General features: G+C 45.4%; 1 protein-coding gene and 1 long non-coding RNA gene across 2 annotated transcripts in view; one reads left to right on the top strand and one right to left on the bottom strand.

The window, feature by feature from the left end:
- The window catches only part of LOC120919303 (melanoregulin-like), a 112,085-nt gene that overhangs the window by 3,756 nt on the left and 85,876 nt on the right, over positions 1–22,453 (top strand). Inside the window, exons 2-3 of the mRNA XM_040331397.1 lie at positions 15,730–15,889; positions 19,266–19,356. Coding sequence (XP_040187331.1) covers positions 15,730–15,889; positions 19,266–19,356 — 251 coding nt within the window. The remainder of the gene's footprint in view (positions 1–15,729; positions 15,890–19,265; positions 19,357–22,453) is intronic.
- On the bottom strand, positions 207–1,610 carry LOC120919304. The gene is made up of 2 exons (XR_005744550.1): positions 1,533–1,610; positions 207–731 (listed from the first exon to the last, which is right to left on the bottom strand). It is a non-coding gene; the product is annotated as an uncharacterized LOC120919304 (long non-coding RNA).

Raw genomic sequence — 22,453 nt, 5'->3', positions numbered from 1 at the left:
TCTTTGGCATTAACTCGACTGGTTGTGTTTGGAGGGAAAAAATGCTGACTGACTATGACCCTAAGAACACCATCCCTGAAACAAGGAAAAACGCATATGTGGAGTCCGTGTGCCGCGCACCCCGAAAATGCAAAAACAAAAATGGGAAGGTCCCCCAGTTGGGTTTTTTAGCGGCATGATGTTCTCAATAAATAAGAGTGGTTGGATGATATTGAAGTTAAAATCTTTACTTGGTTTCAACATTAAATTACAATAAAATGTACAACATGGTTGGAGCATTTGTAAAATAATGTAGATAATATACATATAGTACACTCTGATTATACATGAAAATAAAAATAACAGTGGCAAAAATCAACAACAATACAATACACGTTACATCATGATTCAATTGTTTCCATATGAGTACCCCGACACGTTTCGACCTAAACTGTCATGGTCTTCTTCAGGGGAATTGTACTCTGATAGATATAATTAGAAAAATTATTAAAGTTACATCCCTCTAACAAAAATGTTTAACATCTGCTGAGAGAATATTGTTGAACTTATATTTACCACTCAAGGGTTAATGAATTAATATGTAATCAGAGATGGTTGCTGAGAAGTAAAAATTATCCGAAGACCCCCATAGCAAGAGAAACCCCCGTTCCGCTTGACGGGAACCCACCAAACCGGGCTTACAAGGAGTCACAAGTGTGGACCATAGGGGGGAGGAGACGACCGGAAGACACCTGTATTGATTGAATATTTAGTTTAATTTAATATAAGTAATAATGTGAGTACTAATAATATTGCATAATAATAATAATATTGCATAGGTCAATAGAAATGTGTGAAAGGGGCAAAAAAGGGGGATAAAAGAAAAAGTGAGTGTGTGCCAGAAAAAATGTGATTGCAAGTGAGGGGAGGGAATATAAATGGTGAATGAAAGTCTATGTGAGGAAGTGAATGGCAGTGCCGAGTACTAATAATGTTGCATAAGCATAGATAACATCCATTGGGCTATGACCCCGACCACATGTGACGATCTAATAGGATCATAAACATGGGCATATGTAGGAGGTAAGTATTAAAGTAGACTGTGTTACTAAGTCTTGATACACCAATGCTGGTATTGCAAAGGTGTGGATGGAAATGTTACCAAAACCAAAGGTTTTGTACTGGTAAAATGAACATCATACTGGTGTCAGTGTGATGTGAATGAGGGGGGGAAAAAGGGTTAAGAGAAATGTGTGAGAGTGTGGTGAACAAATAAATGTGAGTGTGTATGTCGATGAAATGTGTGAAAGGGGCAAAAGAGGATTAAAATAAAAAGTGAGAGTGTGTGCCAGAATAAATGTGATTGCAAGTAAAGGGATGAATATAAATGGTAAATAAAAATGTGTGTGAGGAAGTGAATGACAGTGCTGAGTGCATGTCCCAGTGTTGGTAGGTAGCATTGAATAATAATATAAAAAGATTAAAAATGTACCATGGGGGGTAATAGCAAAAAGGGGGGGATAAATGGAAATATGCTAAGTAGTAGTACTTACATAGGCTCCATCCTAATGTATATGTGGAGGGAGCTGTCCCAGGATCACAATAAGATCCAAGGAAGATAAGAAGCTTAAATAGAGTCTAAATCAATGGGTATCAGGTGTCATCATTTCTCTCCCCACCTTTGTTCCAATTGCCGTTGGGCAAGCACTCAGCAGCTCCCTCGGCGCTCCAGTGAGCAACGCCCCGGCAGCTACCATCACCCCCTCAATGAAGAAGTGACCTCATGACGTTAGGACGCATGCAGGGCCGAAGCCGCACATGCGTACCGCGCCATGCACTGTCTAGCGCTGATCAAGGGACGCCACTGGCACGTAATGTTTTCCCTGGTGGTTGGCAAGGGAATAGCACAACCCTGGGAAAACAAATTAAAGGGGAGAAAGTGAAAACTTTCCACATCTCCCCACCGTGTCAGGAAACCTGAGGAAAGGCGTTGGACCCACCAGCGGAAGGGGTGGAAAAAATTGTATTAGTGGGGGTGGAACCAAGTATGTCCATAGTAGATGAAACAAATAAGTACTAAAGGGATAGTCAATATTACTACGTTAGGTTAATTAAGGAACATCAATTGTTGGAGCTAAGGGCTATATGTGGGGTTTGGAGCAGCACATAAAGTTCTAGTACGTTTGCACCAAGAAGTGAATACTCTTGGATAAAAAACTTTGGGCAGACCTAGTGAGAGAGGAACATGAAAAGTAGTACACACTGGTACTTGGGGCTGTATATTTAGGATTACGGTGTAACGTGATGTTAGGGAACACCAACCCTAGTCAAGCACAGAGGGGCAAACATTATGCTTTGGGGCTGTTTCTCTGCTAAAGGCCGTCTTTGCTGCATTGAGGGGCCAAAGGACAAGGCCATATACTGTAAAATCTTGATTTAGAATCTTCTTCCCTCAGCCAGAACACTGAAGATGGGTTGTGGATGAGTCTTCCAGCATGACAATGACCCAAAACATTCCGCCAAGGCAACAAAGGAGTGGCTCAAGAAGAAGCACATTATGGTCATGGAGTGGCCTAGCCAGTCTCCAGACCTTATTTCCCTCTGTGCTTGACTAGAGCTTCAGGCCAAGGGCCATTGATGGTTATTTTGTATTTCTTCCATTTGCGATTTATGAAATGAGCTGAAACTTCAAGTTGCCAAACGACAGTCAAGAAACCTTGAGGATTTAGAGAACATCTGTAAAGAAGAGTGGACCAAAATCCCTTCTGAGATATGTGTAAACCTGGTAACCAACTACAAGAAACGTCTTATCTCTGTACTTACCAACAAGTCATATTTTGCTTGGGATCAAATTTATTTTGGTCACTGAACTGCAACTCAATTTATAAAATTTGTATCATGTGTTTTTTCTGGATTTTCTGTCTCTATCATTTAAAGTACACCTCAGATTAAAAAATAAAATAATTATAAACCCTTCATTTATTTGTAAGTGGGCACACTTACAAAATCTGCAGGGGATCAACATTTTTTTCCCCCACTGTATATTTTTTTTATTTTTATTTTTCTATTTTTCAAATGTTTTTATTAGAAATATGCCACATACAGAGGTAGACAATAACATAGCTATTAACTTCATTTTGCATAGAGTATTGGTCGTGGAAACTGTGATACATAGCAGTCCGACATGCCTCACCGCGTGTTGAGGATAATAAAAAATAAAATAAAAAAGTTGTGTGTCGGAGACCGCGCATCCTACTGCACAATGTGGAGCCACGGTCCCCTACATAGGAACATATCGGCAATAACATGTACATCATTAAGGACTGTGACGGTATTAGAATGATATCCCCGTCAAAGATTCCCTTCTTCCATAAGAACATCACCCCAATATTCCACTAGGAGGAATATTCCTGAGATCGCCCATTAAGCCACACATTAGTCCAGGCTTACTGCTAGAACAAGACAGACTTTAATGTTATATCACACAGCTTATATGTCATTTCCAAAACTGTTACAATGACAAATCTCCGCCCCCCTCACACTGGGGCTTCCAGATGATTAGGCAGACACGACGGAGCCGATGCTGAAAACACATTTTCTTTAGACAATGACATCAAGGACGCTGATTACTAGTTGTACTAAATACATTAACTAGACCGCTTGACCCCGCATATAGAGAGATAATTACCACACTGGAGCAATCAGAATAATTAACACAAGCCACTTAAACACAGATCTCCTTCACACAACACAATAGATCAATTAACCTTTAGAAATAGTGAGGGGACATTAGCACGTCAATAACCTGCTAGCCGAGGACAGAATTACACAGGGCAAGCAGGGAGAATTAGACTGAGACATATAGGCAAATGCATCACAATGGCCCCCCTTTTTCTCCCTGCTACGGCAAACCCGGTTGGACCTTCCCTGGTCCAGTAGGGTTGACGGGTTTAGAGCTTTTAGTCCGAGGTTAACTCCGTTTGGCGTGACTGACCTCCCTTGGCAACTGCTTCAGACTCAGGTATGCCACCGGGTCGTCAGATCACACGCCGGTCAGTCCCCAAGTCTTTGTGCGATCTGCAAAGTCACCAGAAGTCAGTGTGAAGACGGCGAATGGGTCTGTGCGCCGCCATCTAGGTGTCCCGCTATGGGAGGGGCAGGTAATGGCTCTGTAGTGACAGTCATAGGAGATTCATAAAAAGAAAAAGTTATATTTGTTGAAATGCTGTAGCACCGGTGCTCAGAGTTCGGGGGGGGGGGAATCAGGGCCCCATAGGGTCAGCCACCCTCTGCTCCCTCCGCAGCCGCCAGTTCTCCTCTTTGAGCTTCTCCAGCTCCATCTCCAGTTCATGGAGCCTGGGGGGGTCAGCCTGCTGTGACCTCAGGTGGTTGTTCTCCTCCTCCATGCGGCTTATGCACTCCTCCAGCTCCATGTACTCACAGATCAGCTCCTGCTTGCTCATGTCCTGCAGGCTCTCCATGTGGTCCTTCATCATCAGGAACTGGGTGGTGGTGTAAGGGGCCACCAGTGGGCCCTTGGCGAACATCTCAGCCCGCATCTGCGACGCCCGCTGCGACTCCCTCTCCTCCAGTCGCTTCTTCTCCTCCCAGGTCAGCTTGTTATACGGCTTCCAGGACCTCTTCTTCTTGGGGGGTAGCCGGCGGTGCCTCTTTCTGCCCCGCTCCCTCCAGGGCCCCTCCGGCTCAGGGCTGTCGCCCATGACCAGCTGACAATGGTGTTCCCTGTTGTCCGTAATACCAGATTGTACCGTGAGGACTTCGTAAATGGTGTCCGATGGTTCTTCCGGACCCAGCTCCTGGAGATCCCAAGCCGAGTCTACACAATGGGCTGCTGCTGGTGGGCGGTACCCAGGTTGAGACCAATTTGACCTGGTGTTGTCATTCATGGGGCAATTCTGCTTGAAGTGACCCAGCTGTTTGCACCGGAAGCAGCGTTGTTCGTTGTCCTCCTGGCGTGGATAGCGAGGGCTAGATGTCATCGGTCTGTTAGGTGGTTGGTATCTAGCGGCTGGTGGGTGTGAGGGCGCCGTTGGTCGTGGAGGTTGTACCCGTGGTGTGACCTGGTTTGTCTTGCGAGTATCCGCATATTCATCTGCCAACTTCGCGGCCTCTGGTAGAGTCATGGGCCTGCGATCTCTCACCCAATCTTTGACATCCGTCTGGATGTGATTGTAAAATTGCTCCAGGAGCATTAGTTGCAAAATGTCCTCTGCGGTGGTGGCCTGGCTGCTGTTAACCCAGTTAGAGGCCGACAGGGACAACTGGCATGCCCATTCCGCGTAAGAGTCTTTTGTGGTTTTGCGTGAGTCCCTGAACTTCTGTCGGTGGGACTCTGGGGTTACTGCATAACGAGCCAGGAGCGCTTATTTAACCCGGGCGTAGCTATGGATATCCTGATCTGGCACGGTCCGGAAAGCATCAGAAGCTTTGCCTGACAGTTTGCCTGACAATATTGCAACCCACTCTCCTCTAGCTATTCGGTGCAGGTTGCATTGTCGCTCAAAATCTGCCAGGTAGTTATCAATCTCACAGTCCTTTTCTTTAAAAGCGCTAAACGGGATCTTCCTTGCGTCTGCTGTGCTGTACTCACTGTTTGGAGGATGTGCGGCTGCTTGTTGGACTGCTGCCAGTTTTAACTGTAGCTCTGCGTCTCTTATTTGTTTAGCCTCCTGTAGTTCTGCGTCTCTTATTTGTTTAGCCTCCTTCGCTAACAGGTCCATCACTTTCAGCACCACATCCGGCGTTGGGTTCGGGCTGAACCATGCTAGCTTCTCTCTCATTAGCTTGTTGGCTGGCGATTCCTCCTCCTGAATCACTGGTGTCTCCATCTCTTGTACTGCTGGCGTTGCTGCAATCCCGTCCTCCTGGTCTAGCTCCATTAATTCTGCTATGATGACCCGCTTGGTTTTGTTGCTAGCAATCCTTCCACGAACTTCCAGTAGTTCTTCCAGTGTCTGCTTGGAATCCGGGTGTGAAGGGGAATAGAAGGGAAAATCCCACTGCTACCAACCAATTGTGACGGTATCGGTATGATATCCCCATCAAAGATTCCCTTCTTCCATAAGAACATCACCCAATATTCCACGAGGAGGAATATTCCTGAGATCGCCCATTAAGCCACACATTAGTCCAGGCTTACTGCTAGAACAAGACAGACTTTAATGTTATATCACACAGCTTATATGTCATTTCCAAAACTGTTACAATAACAAATCTCCGCCCCCTCACACTGGGGCTTCCATACAGATGATTAGGCAGACATGACGGAGCCGATGCTGAAAACACATTTTCTTTAGACAATGACATCAAGGACGCTGATTACTAGTTGTACTGAATACATTAACTAGACCGCTCGACCCCGCATATAGAGAGATAATTACCACACTGGAGCAATCAGAATAATTAACACAAGCCACTTAAACACAGATCTCCTTCACACAACACAATAGATCAATTAACCTTTAGAAATAGTGAGGGGACATTAGCACGTCAATAACCTGCTAGCCGAGGACAGAATTACACAGGACAAGCAGGGAGAATTAGACTGAGACATATAGGCAAATGCATCACAATAAGATAAATAAATATAAGTAAAAAAGTATATTGAAACATAATAAACTCAAAGCAATTCCTATTGTATCGTGAACCCAAATTACCAGTGCAGTAAAAAATCAAAACTGCTAACGGCAAATGAATAACTAAATAAAACCTAAATTTCATTAAGCCCTGGTTCACACAAACAGCAGGAATGAAATTGTGCGAGTTCAGCTGACGATTTTATTCCTGCATGTTAATCCCAACTTCGGGGGGGCGATTTTGAGACATCTGTGCGGGTTGCTGCACAGATATCAATGGAAATCGCACCCCTAAGTTGCCAAAAGAAGTACAAAAACGACTTTTGGGAATTGGTGCAGCATCGCACCAATTCGGACGGTGCCATTGTCGGAAATTGCTGCCAATTTGGAAATGCGATTTGACATGTCAAATCGCATGTCAAATTGCTCCAATGGGAACCAGGGCTTAAAGACAGAATAATGAACCCAGATCCCCAATGCCACAAAGGATCACAGAGATCCCTTTCCTGACCTGCCTTGCCATGTGCTCAGATATGGGTCTTGTATGGATTTTTGGGAGGACCCCACGCTGTATCCCCGTTCTCTGAAGTCGGATGGATGTTGGACTTCAAGTCGCAGGGGAATGTCGGATACACAGTCGTACGACTGTTGTGTCGTACCAGTGTGAATCCAGCTTTAATAACAAGTTTCTTGTGTAATGTGATCACACTCCCTTGTACCATCCAAGATCCACCCTATGTACTTTAGCAGCTCACCTCAAAAAAAGACCAAACAGTCTAGCAGCTCATGTCAGTTTGCTCTACACTCTCTTCACCTCGGATCTCGGATATAGACTACACAGATCTAGCAGCGTTTAGGAAACAATGATTCCTCCCAACGGAGTTCAGTGGGTTATTATTTACTACTTTTTTTTATGTTTACTTTCTTAGAGCTAGCACCACATCTTAGTATTCACTAGGTAGTCATTTTGCTTTCCAAAATGGGGTGATTTTGAGGGTGTTTTCACTGTTCTGGTATACCTCTAAGTGTGTGTGTGTGTGTGTGTGTGTGTGTAACAACTTAAAATGACAACTTTGTGGGTGAAAAAATGTTTTACTTTCTTCATTTTCCCAAAAATTCTGACAAAAAATTACAACCTCAAACTCACTATGCCTCTTACCAAATACTTTGGATTGGCTACTTTCCTAAAAGAGGTAACTTGGGGGTATTTATACTTGTCTGCCATTTTAGGGCCTCAAGAAATGAGCTAGGTAGGCAGTCAGGACTGATCAAGTTTCAAATATATATTTATATACCATAGTCTGTAGACTCTATAACTTTCGCACAGACTAAATAATGTACCGTATTTTCCGGCGTATAAGACGACTTTCTGGATGCAAAAAAATGCATCCAAAGTCGGGGGTCGTCTTATACGCCGGGTACAGTCTCAGTACTCAATTTTTTCCCAGCGCTGACAGTCTAACATGCTGCGATCGCGATCGTGAAGGATTTCAAAGCCGCGCCTTCACTGCAGAGTGTTCTGTGATAGGATGAACAAAAATCTTCCCAGCAGCGCCTCTGTTCTTTGTTCCTCCTATCACAGATGCCTTCTCATCCTCGGACGAGATGAGAAGACGTCCGTGATAGGCGGGAAACATAACAGAGGCGCTGCTGGGAAGATTTTTGTTCATCCTATCACAGAACACTCTGCAGTGAAGGCGCGGCTTTGAAATCCTTCACGATCGCGATCGCAGCATGGGGGACTGTCAGCGCTGGGGAAAAAAGTGAGTGTTAATGCACTGGGGGGGGCAACAAGTTCAGGCACAGTGGGGGCAAGTGATGGCAATGTGGGGGCATGTAATGGCACAATGGCAATGTGGGGGCATGTAATGGCACAATGGCAATGTGGGGGCATGTAATGTAATGGCACAGTCTGGGCATGTAATGTAATGGCAAAGTGAGTAATGTAATGGCACAGTCTGGGCATGTAATGTAATGGCACAGTGAGTAATGTAATGTAATGGCACAGTGAGATTTGAAAAAGCCTGTTTCTGTCAGCGGTTCTGGCTACCCCTCAGCTTCCAGAAAGACAGTAAGAAGGGGGTAGTCTTATACAGTGAGTATATCCCAAAATCAAAATTTTTCCTGGAAAATTAGGGGGTCGTCTTATACGCCGGGTCGTCTTATACGCCGGAAAATACGGTACTCTGATTTGGGTTATTTTTTTATTTTTACGGAAGCAATGTAGCAGAATATATTTTGACCTAAATTCATGAAGAAAGATTATTTATTTGCACAATTTTATAGCAGAAATATGTTTTTTCAAAAAATTCAGTGTTTTTTCGTTTATATAGCAAAAAAAAAAAAACTGTGCTGATTAACCACTTCCACAACACTCACTGTAGATGTACGGCTACAAGGCAGCTCGGCTGCGCTGGATCACACCCCTGCCACCCCAGCTGTGCTGTCAGTAGCTACAGCACAAGCCAATCAGTGGGTCCCGGACAATGATTTATGGCCAGAACCCGCTGAGCAAATGACAGAAGAGAGCTCTTTGCTAGTAAACAACACAGAGATTTCTACAGACAGCAGCGATGTGTAAAAACCAGCACGCTGCTTAGTAAAAACAGGACACAGTACACAGTAAACATTGTCACACACACAGGTAACCTTTTAATTGCCCCCTAAATATTAACCCCTTCCCAGCCAGTGTCAAAAGTACAGCAACAGTGTATATTAATAGCACTGATTACTGTATTAGTGTCACTAGAGATGTCAGTTATTGTCAGATTGTCCGCCATACTATCACAGCCCCACTATAAGCCGCTGTTCACCGCTATTACTAGTGTATATATTATATATATAAAAAATGTTTACACAAAAGTGAGTACATCACATTTTTGAAAACATTTTATTATATCTTTTCATGTAACAACACTGAAGAAATTACACTTTGCTACAATGTAAAGTAGTGAGTGTACAGCTTGTATAACAGTGAAAATTTACTGTCCTATCAAAATAACTGAACACAGCCATTAATGTCTAAACTACTGGCAACAAAAGTGAGTACATCTCTAAGTAATAATGTCCAAATTGGGCCCAATTAGCCATTTTCCCTCCCAGGGTCACGTGACTCATTAGTGTTACAAGGTCTCAGGTGTAAATAGGGAGCAGGTGTGTTAAATTTGGTGTTATCACACTCAATCTTTCATACTGGTCACTGGAAGTTCAACATGGCACCTCATGGCAAAGAACTTTTTGAGGATCTGAAAAAAATGAATTGTTGCTCTACATAAGGATGGACTAGGCTATAAGAAGATTGCCAAGACCTTGAAACTGAACTGCAGCACGGTGGCCAAGATGATAGAGCGGTTAAACAGAACAGGTTCCACTCAGAATAGGCCTAGCCATGGTCGACCAAAGAATTTGAGTGCACGTGCTCAGGGTCATATCCAGAGGTTGTCTTTAGGAAATAGATGTATGAGTCCTGTCAGCATTGCTGCAAAGGTTGAAGGGTGGGGGGGTCAGCCTGTCAGTGCTCAGACCATACGCCCCACACTGCATCAAATTGGTCTGCATGGCTGTTATCCCAGAAGGAAGCCTCTTTTAAAGATGAGGCACAAGAAAGCCCACAAACAGTTTGCTGAAGACAAGCAGACTAAGGAACTGGATTACTGGAACCATGTCCTGTGGTAAAGATAAACTTATTTGGTTCATATGGTGTCAAGTGTGTGTGGTGGCAACCAGGTGAGGAGTACAAAGACAAGTGTGTCTTGCCTACAGTGAAGCATGGTGGTGGGAGAGTCATGATCTGGGGCTGAATGAGTGCTTCGGGCATTGGGGAGCTACAGTTCTTTGAGGGAACCATGAATGCCAACATGTACTGTGACATACTGAAGCAGAGCATGATCCCCTCCCTTTCGGAGACTGGGCAACAGGGCAGTATTTCAACAGGTGATGGACTGGCCAAGCATGTCTCCAGACCTATTGAGCATCTGTGGGGCATCCTCAAATGGAAGGTGGAGGAGCGCAAGGTCTCTACCATCCACCAGCTCTGTGATGTCGTCATGGAGGAGAGGAAGAGGACTCTAGGTGGCAACCTGTGAAGCTCTGGTGAACTCCATGCCCAAGAGGTTTAAGGCAGTGCTGGAAAATAATGGTGGCCACACAAAATATTATCACTTTGAGCCCAATTTGGACATTTTAACTTAGGGGTGTACTCACATTTGTTTCCAGCAATTTAGACATTAATAGATGTGTGTTGAGTCAACTTTAGCCCCATTTTACCAAAAAATGCACAGCAACCGCATGCATTGAACACGGTTGGGGGGAATTTGCGGCGCATCCCCTTGACATGAATGAGCAGTGTTCGACAGGAGACATCGCTACAAGTTGGTTCAAGTTTGCTGTGAGCGCAAAGCATTGCGGCATCAGCACCCTGTCCACTGCCTATTACAGCTTAAAGCAGAGCTCTACCCGAAAGGGGAAGCTTCGCTTGTATGCACCCTACCCCACTTAACTGGCACATTTGGCACCTTTTGGGGGGGAGGGTGAGCAGGTAACTGGTTTTGACAGGTATCCATCTCCAGTTCCAGGTAAGATCGCCACAGCAATCTACAAAGCTGTTTGGCCCCTCCTCTTTACCCCTGCAGCCTTCTAAAGAAACAAACAGAAGAATGCAGGACCGCTCACAAAGCGCAACGCGACTCACTGATGCGCAGAAGGAAACTGGCTGTGAAGCCGAAAAGGCTTCACTGCGTGGTTTCCCTTAGTCAAGATGCCAGCACCTGCACCTGAAGCTGATTTAAGAATCAGCTCTGGTACTGACATCACTGGAGCAGGGGTGCCCAACCAGTGGCCCGGAGGCCACATGTGGCCCACGGAGCCCTCTGATGTGGCCATTGACCTCCTGATTTGGGATAGCAGGTTGGCAAGCCCAGATTGTGGGTTGTCAACCCACCATCCCAGAGCATCAGTGTTGTGAATGAAGCTGGTGGTAGAGGAAGCAGCTTCCTGAATACCGCTGGCTTCCGTCACAGGCGGAGTGATATTAAATGCACTCTGCCTGGGACAGCAACAACCGGCAATACCTGAATAGAAGACTATTATTAAAAGGTAATTAGTAAAATCACAGTGTATATATGGGCATATCTGTTCTGCAGTGGTTACTGGGCTGCTTTTAAACTGATCCACAGGTTTAGTACAGTGTACCTGCGTATTACCTGCACTGACCCATAACTTCTGTTATTACCGGCAGGTTTGGTGTGCTTTCAGATAGATATAATAAAGTCTATGGCAAAGTTCAGCTAACCTGCAGGAAAGCGACAGGTGCACTGCACTGCATCCGTGGTGCGGGTAAACCGCAGTGCATCAGTGTGAAAGCAGCCTTAGGCCCCTTTCACGCGATCGGTTCAACCCAATCCTACCTTCCATTCGACTCTATGGAGCGGCAGATGTAGACGGACTTTCGTCCATTTACACCTGAATACCTCCAAAAAACTGAAGGGGATTTATCCTCTTCCATCTGGGCGGATCAGAGGGCCCATTCAGTAGAGTGGGCTGTGTTCATGTCTGCTCTGCATATGCAGAGTGGGCACGAACCAAGCACCTGCCCGCTCCGGTCAATGTGGCCCGTGACCGGTTACTAAGTCGCTTAAGTGGCCCTAGCTTAACCCCTCCCATCCCAAGCACACTTAAACCCTTCAGCGCCAACTCGTGGTTAACCCATTCACTGCCAGTGTAATTTTCACAGTAATCAGTGCATTTTTATAGTGCTGATCGCTGTAAAAATTACAATGGTCCCAAAAATTTGTCAAAAGTGTCCGATGTGTCCGTCATAATGTCACAGTCACAATAAAAATCGCTGATCGCCGCCATTACTAGTAAAAAATAAATATTAATAAAAATGCCATAAAACTATCCCCTATTTTGTATATGAGTGAGTGAGTGAGAAACTTGTAAAGCGCAACACATGCGAACTGAATTGCCTCTGGGCGCTGTATCCATTTCATGGGTAAGGAACCCTTTGACCTCAGAAGAGATGGGTTTTAATCTTTCTCCTGAAGGCCAAGTGGTCTGACTCTAGTCGGATGTTAGTTGGTAGCGCATTCCACAGCCGAGGTCCCTGGACTGCAAATCTTCGATCTCCTTTGGACTTGTATCTGGTTTTGGGTATTTGGAGTAGGTTTTGATCGGTGGATCGCAGAATGCGATTGGGGTTATGGGCTTTTATTTTTTCGCATAGATATTGGGGGGCGTTTCCTTGAATACACTTATGCGTTAGGCAGAGTGCCTTGATGATTAGGGTATATGTGGAGATGAACTCCGTCAACGACGTGAGAAGGTGCGTTTTTGGACCTGGTGGTCTATAGCAAAGTAGCATATGGACCGTGTCTTGAGGATTTATTTGCAATTGCAGAGTGAGGGTTTCCATGAATGGAAGCGAGTTTTGAAGGACTGGTTTGGTGATCGCAAGGTGAGTCTTGTGGATCACCGCCAGGCCCCCCCCCTCTTTGCCCCACTCTGTTTTGCATTTGAATGCGGTAAGTTGCTGGCACCAGTTCTCCTAGAATGGTGTTGCAGTCGGCTGTGAGCCAGCTTTCGGTGATAAAGAGGCAGTCTAAGTCGTGTTGAAGGATGAAATCATGGATTTCTTGTTGGTGTTTTACTGCCGATCTTGTGTTGACCAAAGCGCATATTATGCGCTTAGGCTGGGGTGGATGGGAGTAGTTTTTGACTATTGATCGTCGATCGATTTTTAACAGTTGCTCATTCCTTAGAGCTTTTTTGGTGGCGGCTGGTAATATTGAGGCAGATGGTTTTAGTTCCCAAATGGTTTCTGCAGAGTATCTTAGATAACCCATCGTCGCAGAAAAACACTGGGGAAGGTGAAATTGTTCGGGGAGGGCTAAAACTGCTGGGGGTGGGGGGGGGATAAAAGATTCTGGCCGTCTCTTCACTATATTGGGCAGCAGCCGTGGCATATACTGAAAAAGGATGGCCGCACACTGTCCCCGGGGGGATGCATGGGGGCTAAAAGGGGGGGGTGGCCTGTTCCGAAGCGGGGGGGCGGGCGGGGGCCCTACCTGTCTGGCACTTAGGAGCCACACGTCCTACTCCTAGGAGCGTGCGCCGGTTACTACTAGCACCAGTTCTAGCCCTAGGGATGGGGGCGGACTCGGCTGATGCGGGGTGCAGTCAGATGGGTCGCCGTTTCCAGAGGTACAGGCCGAGGGGAAGTGAAGTAGATTTGGGGGTTTTGATGATGAATTGGGACGGAAGGTTTCCAAGTGGACAACAACTCGTTAAGTCCTCTCTTCCCGTTTTTGGTCCAGAGGAAGGCGGAAAAAACCCAGGCGTGCTGGCCAATTTGCAACGGCCGGGGAAAAAAAATTCCTTCCTGACCCCTCAAAGGCGATCGGCAAAGCCCTGGATCAAGTGCAGAATGGTTGAAATAAATAATTAATGCTGATGGGGGGGGGATTACAGGTGGTATCCCATTCTAGCAATTGGGCTGTGGGGGTGAGTGGTAGTGGTCTGACAGTTATTTGGGTGTAGTAAGATGGCCGCCGATCGGGACTAGGCCCGAGGCAGGGGCTGGGGTACTGGGGCAAACGGGGAGGGGGGCGGAGGAGATCCTGGGGCACTGCGGGGCGTACTGGGGGACAGGGGGTATGGAGGAATTTTTGAGAGGGAGGAATTATGAGGTTTATCGCGGCACACAACTAGGCCTCGGCTGAAGCCGCAGACTTTCCTGGATGCGGCCGCCGCGACCTAGATGCAAAATTATCCGGGCCCCGGTGGTTAAGGATGGCGGGAACGGTGGCGGGGCGAAGGCAGGGGGCAGCTTTAGGACGCAAAGGGGGCGGTGTAGGGGAGCATCGGTCGGCCGTTCCTCCGTTAACCTGGGCCGGAGCCGCGGCTTATCCTGACAAGGACGGCCGCACACCGTCCCAGGGTCGGGGGGATGGAGCGTAGGCAAGATCTAGCAGAGCCTTACCTGTGCGAAGCTGCCTGTGATCGTGGCAGATGAGGGAGGCCAAAAGGGTTGGGAGAATCCAGGCTGTCCTGGGTGCTGCTATTGCAGTGGGCTGGGAGAAACCTGTCTGCCCGCTCCAGCCCTGAGTGAGCCCCGAGGGGGAGCCTCGGCGATCCGACGGGCGGCAAGCGGACGGGCTGCGGAAGGGTGCTGGCGGGGTGCTCCGGGCAGATGGATGCTGGGTCACGGTCGATGATCGGGAGATCGGGAGATCAGGGGGGGGGGGGAGCCGGAAAGCCGGCGAGCGAGTGGGGAAACCTAGGGAGAGGGCCCAGAAGCAGCCCTGGATGTCTTGCTGTCAGGAGCTGCTACACACACACGTCTGTTTGCTATGTGTACGAGGCTTTTAGATATGCTATAACTTTTGTGCAAACCGATCAATAAACGCTTATTGGGATTTTTTTTTTTACCAAAAATATGTAGAAGAATACGTATCGGCCTAAACTGAGGGAAAAACATTTTTTTTATATATTTTGGGGGGATATTTATTATAGCAAAAAGTAAAAAATATTGATTTTTTTTTCAATTTTTTTTCTCTATTTTTGTTTATAGCGCAAAAAATAAAAACCGCAGCGGTGATCAAATACCACCAAAAGAAAGCTCTATTTGTGGGGAAAAAAAGACATCAATTTTCTTTGGGAGCCATGTCGCACGACCGCGGAATTGTCAGTTAAAGCGACGCAGTGCCAAATCGCAAAAAGTGGCCCGGTCATTGACCAGCAAAATGGTCCGGGGCTTAAGTGGTTAATGTACTTCCTTCTGAATGTAGACCAACGAAAAACACAAGAGAGCGCACACACTCCCCTTCATGTAAAACCATTTATTAAATACTGTAGATCATTAAAACTTAAAAAAAAGTTTTAAACTATCTATTTAATAAATGGTTTTACACAAGGGCGAGTGTGTTCTCCCTCTCTTTTGTTGTTGGTCTAGATCTGTTCCTGTCACCTAAATGAATTATTGAGAGCTGCAGCGGCCAAGTGTCTATGAACTGTATGGCCCACAAGTATTTATCAGACCAGCATTGATGGGATGTGAGGACCAGCGCATGGACTAGTCTTTTTTCTGGGTGTGTTTGATGTTCCTTCTGAATGTATATTTTCTGTTACCTTTATTGTTTTCCTATGACTACACTAGTGACACACTCTTGTACTTTGATCGGGAAGTGAAGAGGAGAAGAGCAGAAGAGGCAAATCTATGGAACGAGCCACAAGATGTGTCGCACACTGAAAGAGATGATGACAGAGAACTGTACAACTTGCTGCAAAAGAGATCTCGAATACGACGAGGCTCAGAGGTCTGTTAAGGACAATTGTTTTCTGATATTAATTTTTTTTTTTAAACTGTATGAAATGTTATACAGTATGTAATGCCTCATATTTAAGTGATTAGAAAAAAAGGAAAGAAACAAAAATTAGGACATTTTTATTTTACTCCTGATCTTAATACATAAATAAAATATTCAGTAAAATGCTTTACAGTTACACTAAAAAATCAGTAAGCCTTTATGGCTAAACCTGGCATTTGTTGGTCCATATATAGGGACACCTGATGCAAGTGTAGGTAGATAGGGCATGAAACACAACTATATTTTTCCAAGGGATCTAACATATGGGAGTCAAAGTAGTTCTAAAACCTTGTCTCCTAACCCTTGCAGTCTCACTCCCTTCAGCTGTAGGAGCCCCGTAAAATGCTGGAATCAAGGGGCGGGTCTCTTTGCTGGTGCTCTGGGGGTGGAGTCACACAACTCCCCATCCACCTCTACACTCCCCCTCGCCAGGCAGCGTCGCAAGGTCAAAGTTTGCGCATGGACAATGAAAAGTGCAGGTAGATCAACCCCTTACTATGTGCACAGCACATGCAGAGCATGCTCACGGCCCCCATTCAATGTGCGCATGTTACAACTACTCGTGCCGGTGGAGGAATACTGGCCAGTCGCTTTAATCTCACACCAATCCTGAGAGAGTTCTGCTCTCATGCTGGTGCATGAGAGAAAGAAATAAGATGTCAATCACAGAAGTAGGGGATGTGGCGACACAGATTTATCTGTGTGTCGGTTTTTAGCCTAGTAAAAAAAAAAGTCAAGAGGATTACTCAGAACTGGATCAAGTCTTTGTGCCAAGACTGGTCACAGATGAATTAACATCCTCTACTTTACCAGGTAGAAGTCTTCATTAAAAAAAAAAAAAACATCGGGTTTACATTTCAATTTAATGTTTTTTACCTTAATGCATTAAGGTAAAAAAATGTCTGCGCCACAGACTCATTATGCCTTTTATTGTTTACAGCCAATTCGAAAGTATTATACCATTGTTTTTTTTACAGACAGAAGAACAATTGAATTTTTTTTGTATGTTTTTTTTTTTTAAGAAATTGTGAAAAATTTGATTTTTCTTGTACTTTTTCCCAATACAACATTTATATCATTTACGCACCACTAGATATTTACTATTAATTAAAGTCTGCTGTATATGGTGCCTCAGATCTTGCCACAAGGCTATAGGTAAGCACTAGAGGTGTGAATTGCTTCAAGATTCCCTGCATAATGCTGCTTGAACACTTTGCTCTTAATCAAATAAACACCCACTGATACTGAAAGATTCACTTGAAGATACATTATGTTTGTGTTTACTGATAGTAGGACCTGACAAGGTATGAGGCACCGCTAAAGTTGACCACATATTGAGCAAGAATAATGATCAATTCTGTCTTGCGGCAGCAAAGACTGGTTTCCATGTGTACACAGAAATATACAGTATGTTGATCTGGCCAAAAATGCAGTGTTGTTATTTCATGTATGCCGAACAGATAAGAAATCTTTCTTGTAAACTACTAAACCACTCATTCCCAATGTAATAGAGATAACAAGGGCAGACATGTTTTTGAAGTCCAGCCTGCGTGGCAACTATGGCTGTCTCCATAGATGAAGAAGAGAGGATCATATCAAATTTACAGTATGTTTGGCTTTTGAAGAGGTCTTGATTGTGGCAGTTACCTATTCATTTTTAAAGCTGTACTTAAACATTAAACACTAACTCCACTTTTGTTGAGAAAAAAACATTTCCCCTTGGGCGTGCAATGTACATTGCAAGGATTTTAACAAACGTTGTTGCAGATTCCTACCTTTTGTTATTCTGAAGAAATCCCTGTGTGTGTGTGTCTGTATCCAGGCAAGTAAATCTAATGGGAGTGGGTTTCATAATTATCTACCAGCTGCTGCACCTGCGGGGCTCTAATGGGGAAAATTGCAGGGTCTGCATACCTTTAACCACTTCCCGCCCAGCCTATAGCAAAATGACGGCCGGGTGGTGGTTTCAGTTATTGCGGCGATCGGTGGTGCGTCTGACACACCGCTACACCGATCTCGGTAAAGAGCCTCTGACGGAGGCTCTTTACCATGTGATCAGCCGTGTCCAATCACGGCTGATCACGATGTAAACAGGAAGAGCCGTTGATCGGCTTTCCTCACTCGCGCCCAACACGAGTAGAGGAGATGCGATCGGCTGCTCTCCTGACAGGGGGTCTGTGCTGATTGTTTATCAGCGCAGCCCCCCCTCAGATGCCCGCCCAGGACCACCAGCATGCCGCCAGGACCACCAGGGATGGCCATCCACACTGGACCACCAGGTATGCCCCCTTAAACCACCAGGGAATTGCCAATCTGTGCCAAGGCAGTTGCCAATCAATGCACAGGCAGCTGACAATCAGTGCCCACCCACAATGCCTGCCAGTGCCACCAGGGATGCATACCAGTGCCGCATATAAATGCCCACCAGTGCCATGTATCAGTGCTCAGCAGTACCGCCTATCAGTGCCACCCATAAGTACCCATCATTGCAGCCTTTCAGTGCTCATCAGTGTTGCGTATCAGTGCCCATCAGTGCCACCTATCAATGGCCATCAGTGCTGCATATCAGTGCCCATCGTCAGTGCCACCTCATTGGTGCCCGCCTTATCAGTGCCCATCAGTGAAGGAGAAAACATACTTATTTCAAACATTTTATAACAGAAACAAATCAATTTTTATTTTTCCAAAATTTTCGGTCTTTTTTTTTTTTTTTTTTTTTTTAAATAAAAACCGCAGAGGTGATCAAATACCACCAAAAGAAAACTCTATTTGTGGTAACAAAATAATAAAAATTCTGTTTAGGTACAGTGTAGCATAATCGCACAATTGTCATTTAAACAGCGACAGGGCAGAAAGCTGAGAATTGGCTTGGGCAGGAAGGGGGTGTACTTGCCTGGTATTGAAGTGGCCTAAACATGATTTCCTATTGGGAGTATCTCATCAAAAATTACATTCTTGTTGCAGGAGATGCCTGAAATATGACTTGTATCTTAGTGCAGACTTCTGGGAAAATCAGTGAGCCAATCAAACAAGCAGGAAATTATGTTTCTGGGAGGCATTCTGTATATATTCTGTGTACAGAACACCTCCAGGTTGCCATATTGCATTGTATTTACAGAAAATTACAGTGCTGCAGATTGAAAAGGAAAGGTAATTTCTAATACCATTTAATTACAATATGTGTCGCAATTGTATATGCTATATTATCATTTTTTATTTTCTATTTTTTTCCCCACTAGAGTACGTGGGTGCAACAATAGCTAGGAATCAGAGATATGGAGTAAAAGATTTACAAGCTTCTGATGGTTTTGTTTTGTTCCTTTAGGGTTACCGGAGACTAAGTTTTGATATCAGCGCTCATAGGCAGGTCCGCAAAGAGGTGAAGGATCGCTGGAGGGTTCTTTTGGAAAACTTAGGTAAGCAAATATATGCTTCCAAAAGTATGTTTTCTTCTGTGCTGAAACGGTTTGTTATAATGAAGTGTGTCTGTCACCTACACATAGTGGGAATTCTCTGCTAAAGTGAACATAACAAGCTTCGCCGCAATGGGTTTCATTGCCCAGGAACTAGAAAGCACCAGATGTTAGTGCACTCCTTCTCTGGCTGAGGAGTTTGTACTAGGGTTAGGTGGAGCCTGATGGAGTACTAAGGGCCAGATTCACATCTCAGATACTCCATCGTATCTCTCAGAGTATCTATGCGACTGATTCATAGAATCAGTTACGCATAGATATCCCTAAGATCCGACAGGTGTAATTGTTTTACACTGTCGGATCTTAGGATGCAATACCGCGGCCGCCGCTGGGGCCAAGGTCGGGTATGCAAATTAGGAGTTACGGCGATCCACGACGGATTTTCGCGTTCGCTACGTCGCCGCTAGTCTAGTTTCCCGTCGCAAAGTTAGTTGTCGTTTTTGGTGCCTTAACTTTACACAGCAAACATATTGCTGTATAAAGTATGGCCGTCGTTCCCGCGTCGAAATTTAAAAATTCACGTAGTTTGCGTAAGCCGCGCGGGAATACAGAATTACACTACGCGCGTCGCCGGTCGAAAAAATGACGTCACTGCGCGCAAAGCACGGCGGGAATTTCGAAACGGAGCATGCGCAGTAGGTCCGGCACGGGAGCGCGCCTAATTTAAATGACACACGCCCATTTAAATTACGCAGGCTTGTGCCGGAGGCCACCGGCGTAGTTTTCATCGCAAGTGCTTTGTGAATCAGGCACTTGCGATGAAAACTTGCGGCGGTGTAACGTATCTATGATACGTTACGCCGCCGCACTTCTACCTGAATCTGGCCCTAAGTGACTAGCTTCCCATCAGGTCCAACTGGTTGTTGATGGCAGCACTGTAGTGGCTGGATCTAAAGCCACTATTCAATCGAATAGCAGGTATCGAAGCTGCCCACTTCTGTGCATCCACACAATGACAAGTCATTTACCAGATATGGCTATTGCAATAGTTGGGTAGTGGCATCACCTATATCTCTGGCCTAGACAGCAGAATGTGGCTGGGGATACAGTATTGTGTGGGAAGTTGTCACATACACGATACACAGTTGCCATAAAAAGTATGTGAACCCTTTTGGAATGATATGGATTTCTGCACAAATTGGTCATAAAATGTGATCTGATCTTCATTTAAAGCGGATGTGCCATGGGAAAAAAATATTAAAAGCCAGCAGCTACAAATACTGCAGCTGCTGACTTTTAATATTAGGACACTTACCTGTCCTGGAGTCCAGCGCCGATCGCAGCAGAGGATGAGCGATCGCTCGTCTCTCTGCTGCTCCCTCCGTCATCCACGCTGAGGGAACCAGGAAGTGAAGAGCTGCGGCTTCACTGCCCGGTTCCCTACGGCGCATGCGCGAGTCGCGCTGCGCCCGCCGATTGGCTCACACGCTGTGTGCTGGGAGCCGAGTGTTCCCAGCACACAACGGGCGACAGACGGGAAGTCAGAAAAACCCGTCTTTTGCCCATAGCGTGTGGCCAGAAGTGGGTGCAAATACCTGTCTTTAGACAGGTATCTGCACCCCCCTCCCCCTGAAAGGTGTCAAATGTGACACCGGAGGGGGGGAGGGTTCCGATCAGCGGGACTCCACTTTAGGGTGGAGAACCGCTTTAAGTCACAACAATAGACAATCACAGTGTGCTTAAACGAATAACACACAAAGAATTAAATGTTACCATGTTTTTATTGAACACACCATGTAAACATTCACAGTGCAGGTGGAAAAAGTATGTGAACCCTTGGATTTAATAACTGGTTGAACCTCCTTTGGCAGCAATAACTTCAACCAAACATTTCCTGTAGTTGCAGATCAGACGTGCACAACGGTCAGGAGTAATTCTTGACCATTCCTCTTTGCAGAACTGTTTCAGTTCAGCAATATTCGTGGGATGTCTGGTGTGAATCGCTTTCTTGAGGTCATGCCACAGCATCTCAATCGGGTTGAGGTCAGGACTCTGACTGTGCCACTCCAAAAGACGTATTTTCTTCTGTTTAAGCCATTCTGTTGTTGTTTACTTCTATGCTTTGGGTCGTTGTCCTGTTGCAACACCCATCTTCTGTTGAGCTTCAGCTGGTGGACAGATGGTCTTTAGTTCTCCTGCAAAATGTCTTGATAAACTTGGGAATTCATTTTTCCTTCAATGATACTGTAGCAATCTGTCCAGGCCCTGACGTAGCAAAGCAGCCCCAAACCATGATGCCCCCACCACCATACTTCACAGTTGGCATGAGGTTTTGATGTTGGTGTGCTGTGCCTCTTTTTCTCCACACATAGTGTTGTGTGTTTCTTCCAAACAACTTAACTTTGGTTTCATCTGTCCACAGAATACATCTGGGTGTTGCCGAATAATGGCTGCTGCAGGCTCAATGGCAATAGTTTTTCTTTTACTACAACTCTAAAATTATTTAGCTCAGAATTTATTTGAGATTAAATTCCAATTTCAGGTTGGCATCATTCAGCCAAATAGAGGTCTCGCATTCAGTCTTGCCCTTCATTCTAGTATATGCACAGCAGACCTCCTTCATTTAGATGCAAACCATCTTTAGCATATAAGTTACACCCCCAAAAAAGTAAACTCTGTGCTCTAGAAATCCACATCCTTCTCTCATGCTCCTGCTGCCTTTCCTATGTGGTTAATGACACAGGCATACGTGCAGAGAATATCATATTCCTTTCATTTTAATTCTCTAAATTGATTCTGACGTATATTCCACCTTCCATGTATACACATAGACATTAGTATTTTAAAAGATTCTGACTCAAACATAGATGCTTGGACTCGATGCTGTATCCTGGCCTAGGCCAACAAGGCCCAGGCCTAGAGCAGCACTTTGTAGAGGGGCAGCACGGAAAGAGTCCCCGCCGGCTTGCGCTACGCTGTTAGTGTGGCGCCAGTCTTTTGGGGTGGACTTAGTCTAGTGCCTTCATAAAGCAGCCACACTGCTTCCGGTATGCAGGCAGCATTCCGCAACTGTGGGGAGGGGGGTGCTGCTTCTAATTTT

The sequence above is a fragment of the Rana temporaria genome, chromosome 12, assembly GCF_905171775.1.
Source record: "Rana temporaria chromosome 12, aRanTem1.1, whole genome shotgun sequence".
Taxonomy (NCBI): Eukaryota; Metazoa; Chordata; class Amphibia; order Anura; family Ranidae; genus Rana; species Rana temporaria.
Note: the sequence above shows the minus strand (reverse complement) of the source record. Positions and strands in the feature narration are given on the sequence as shown.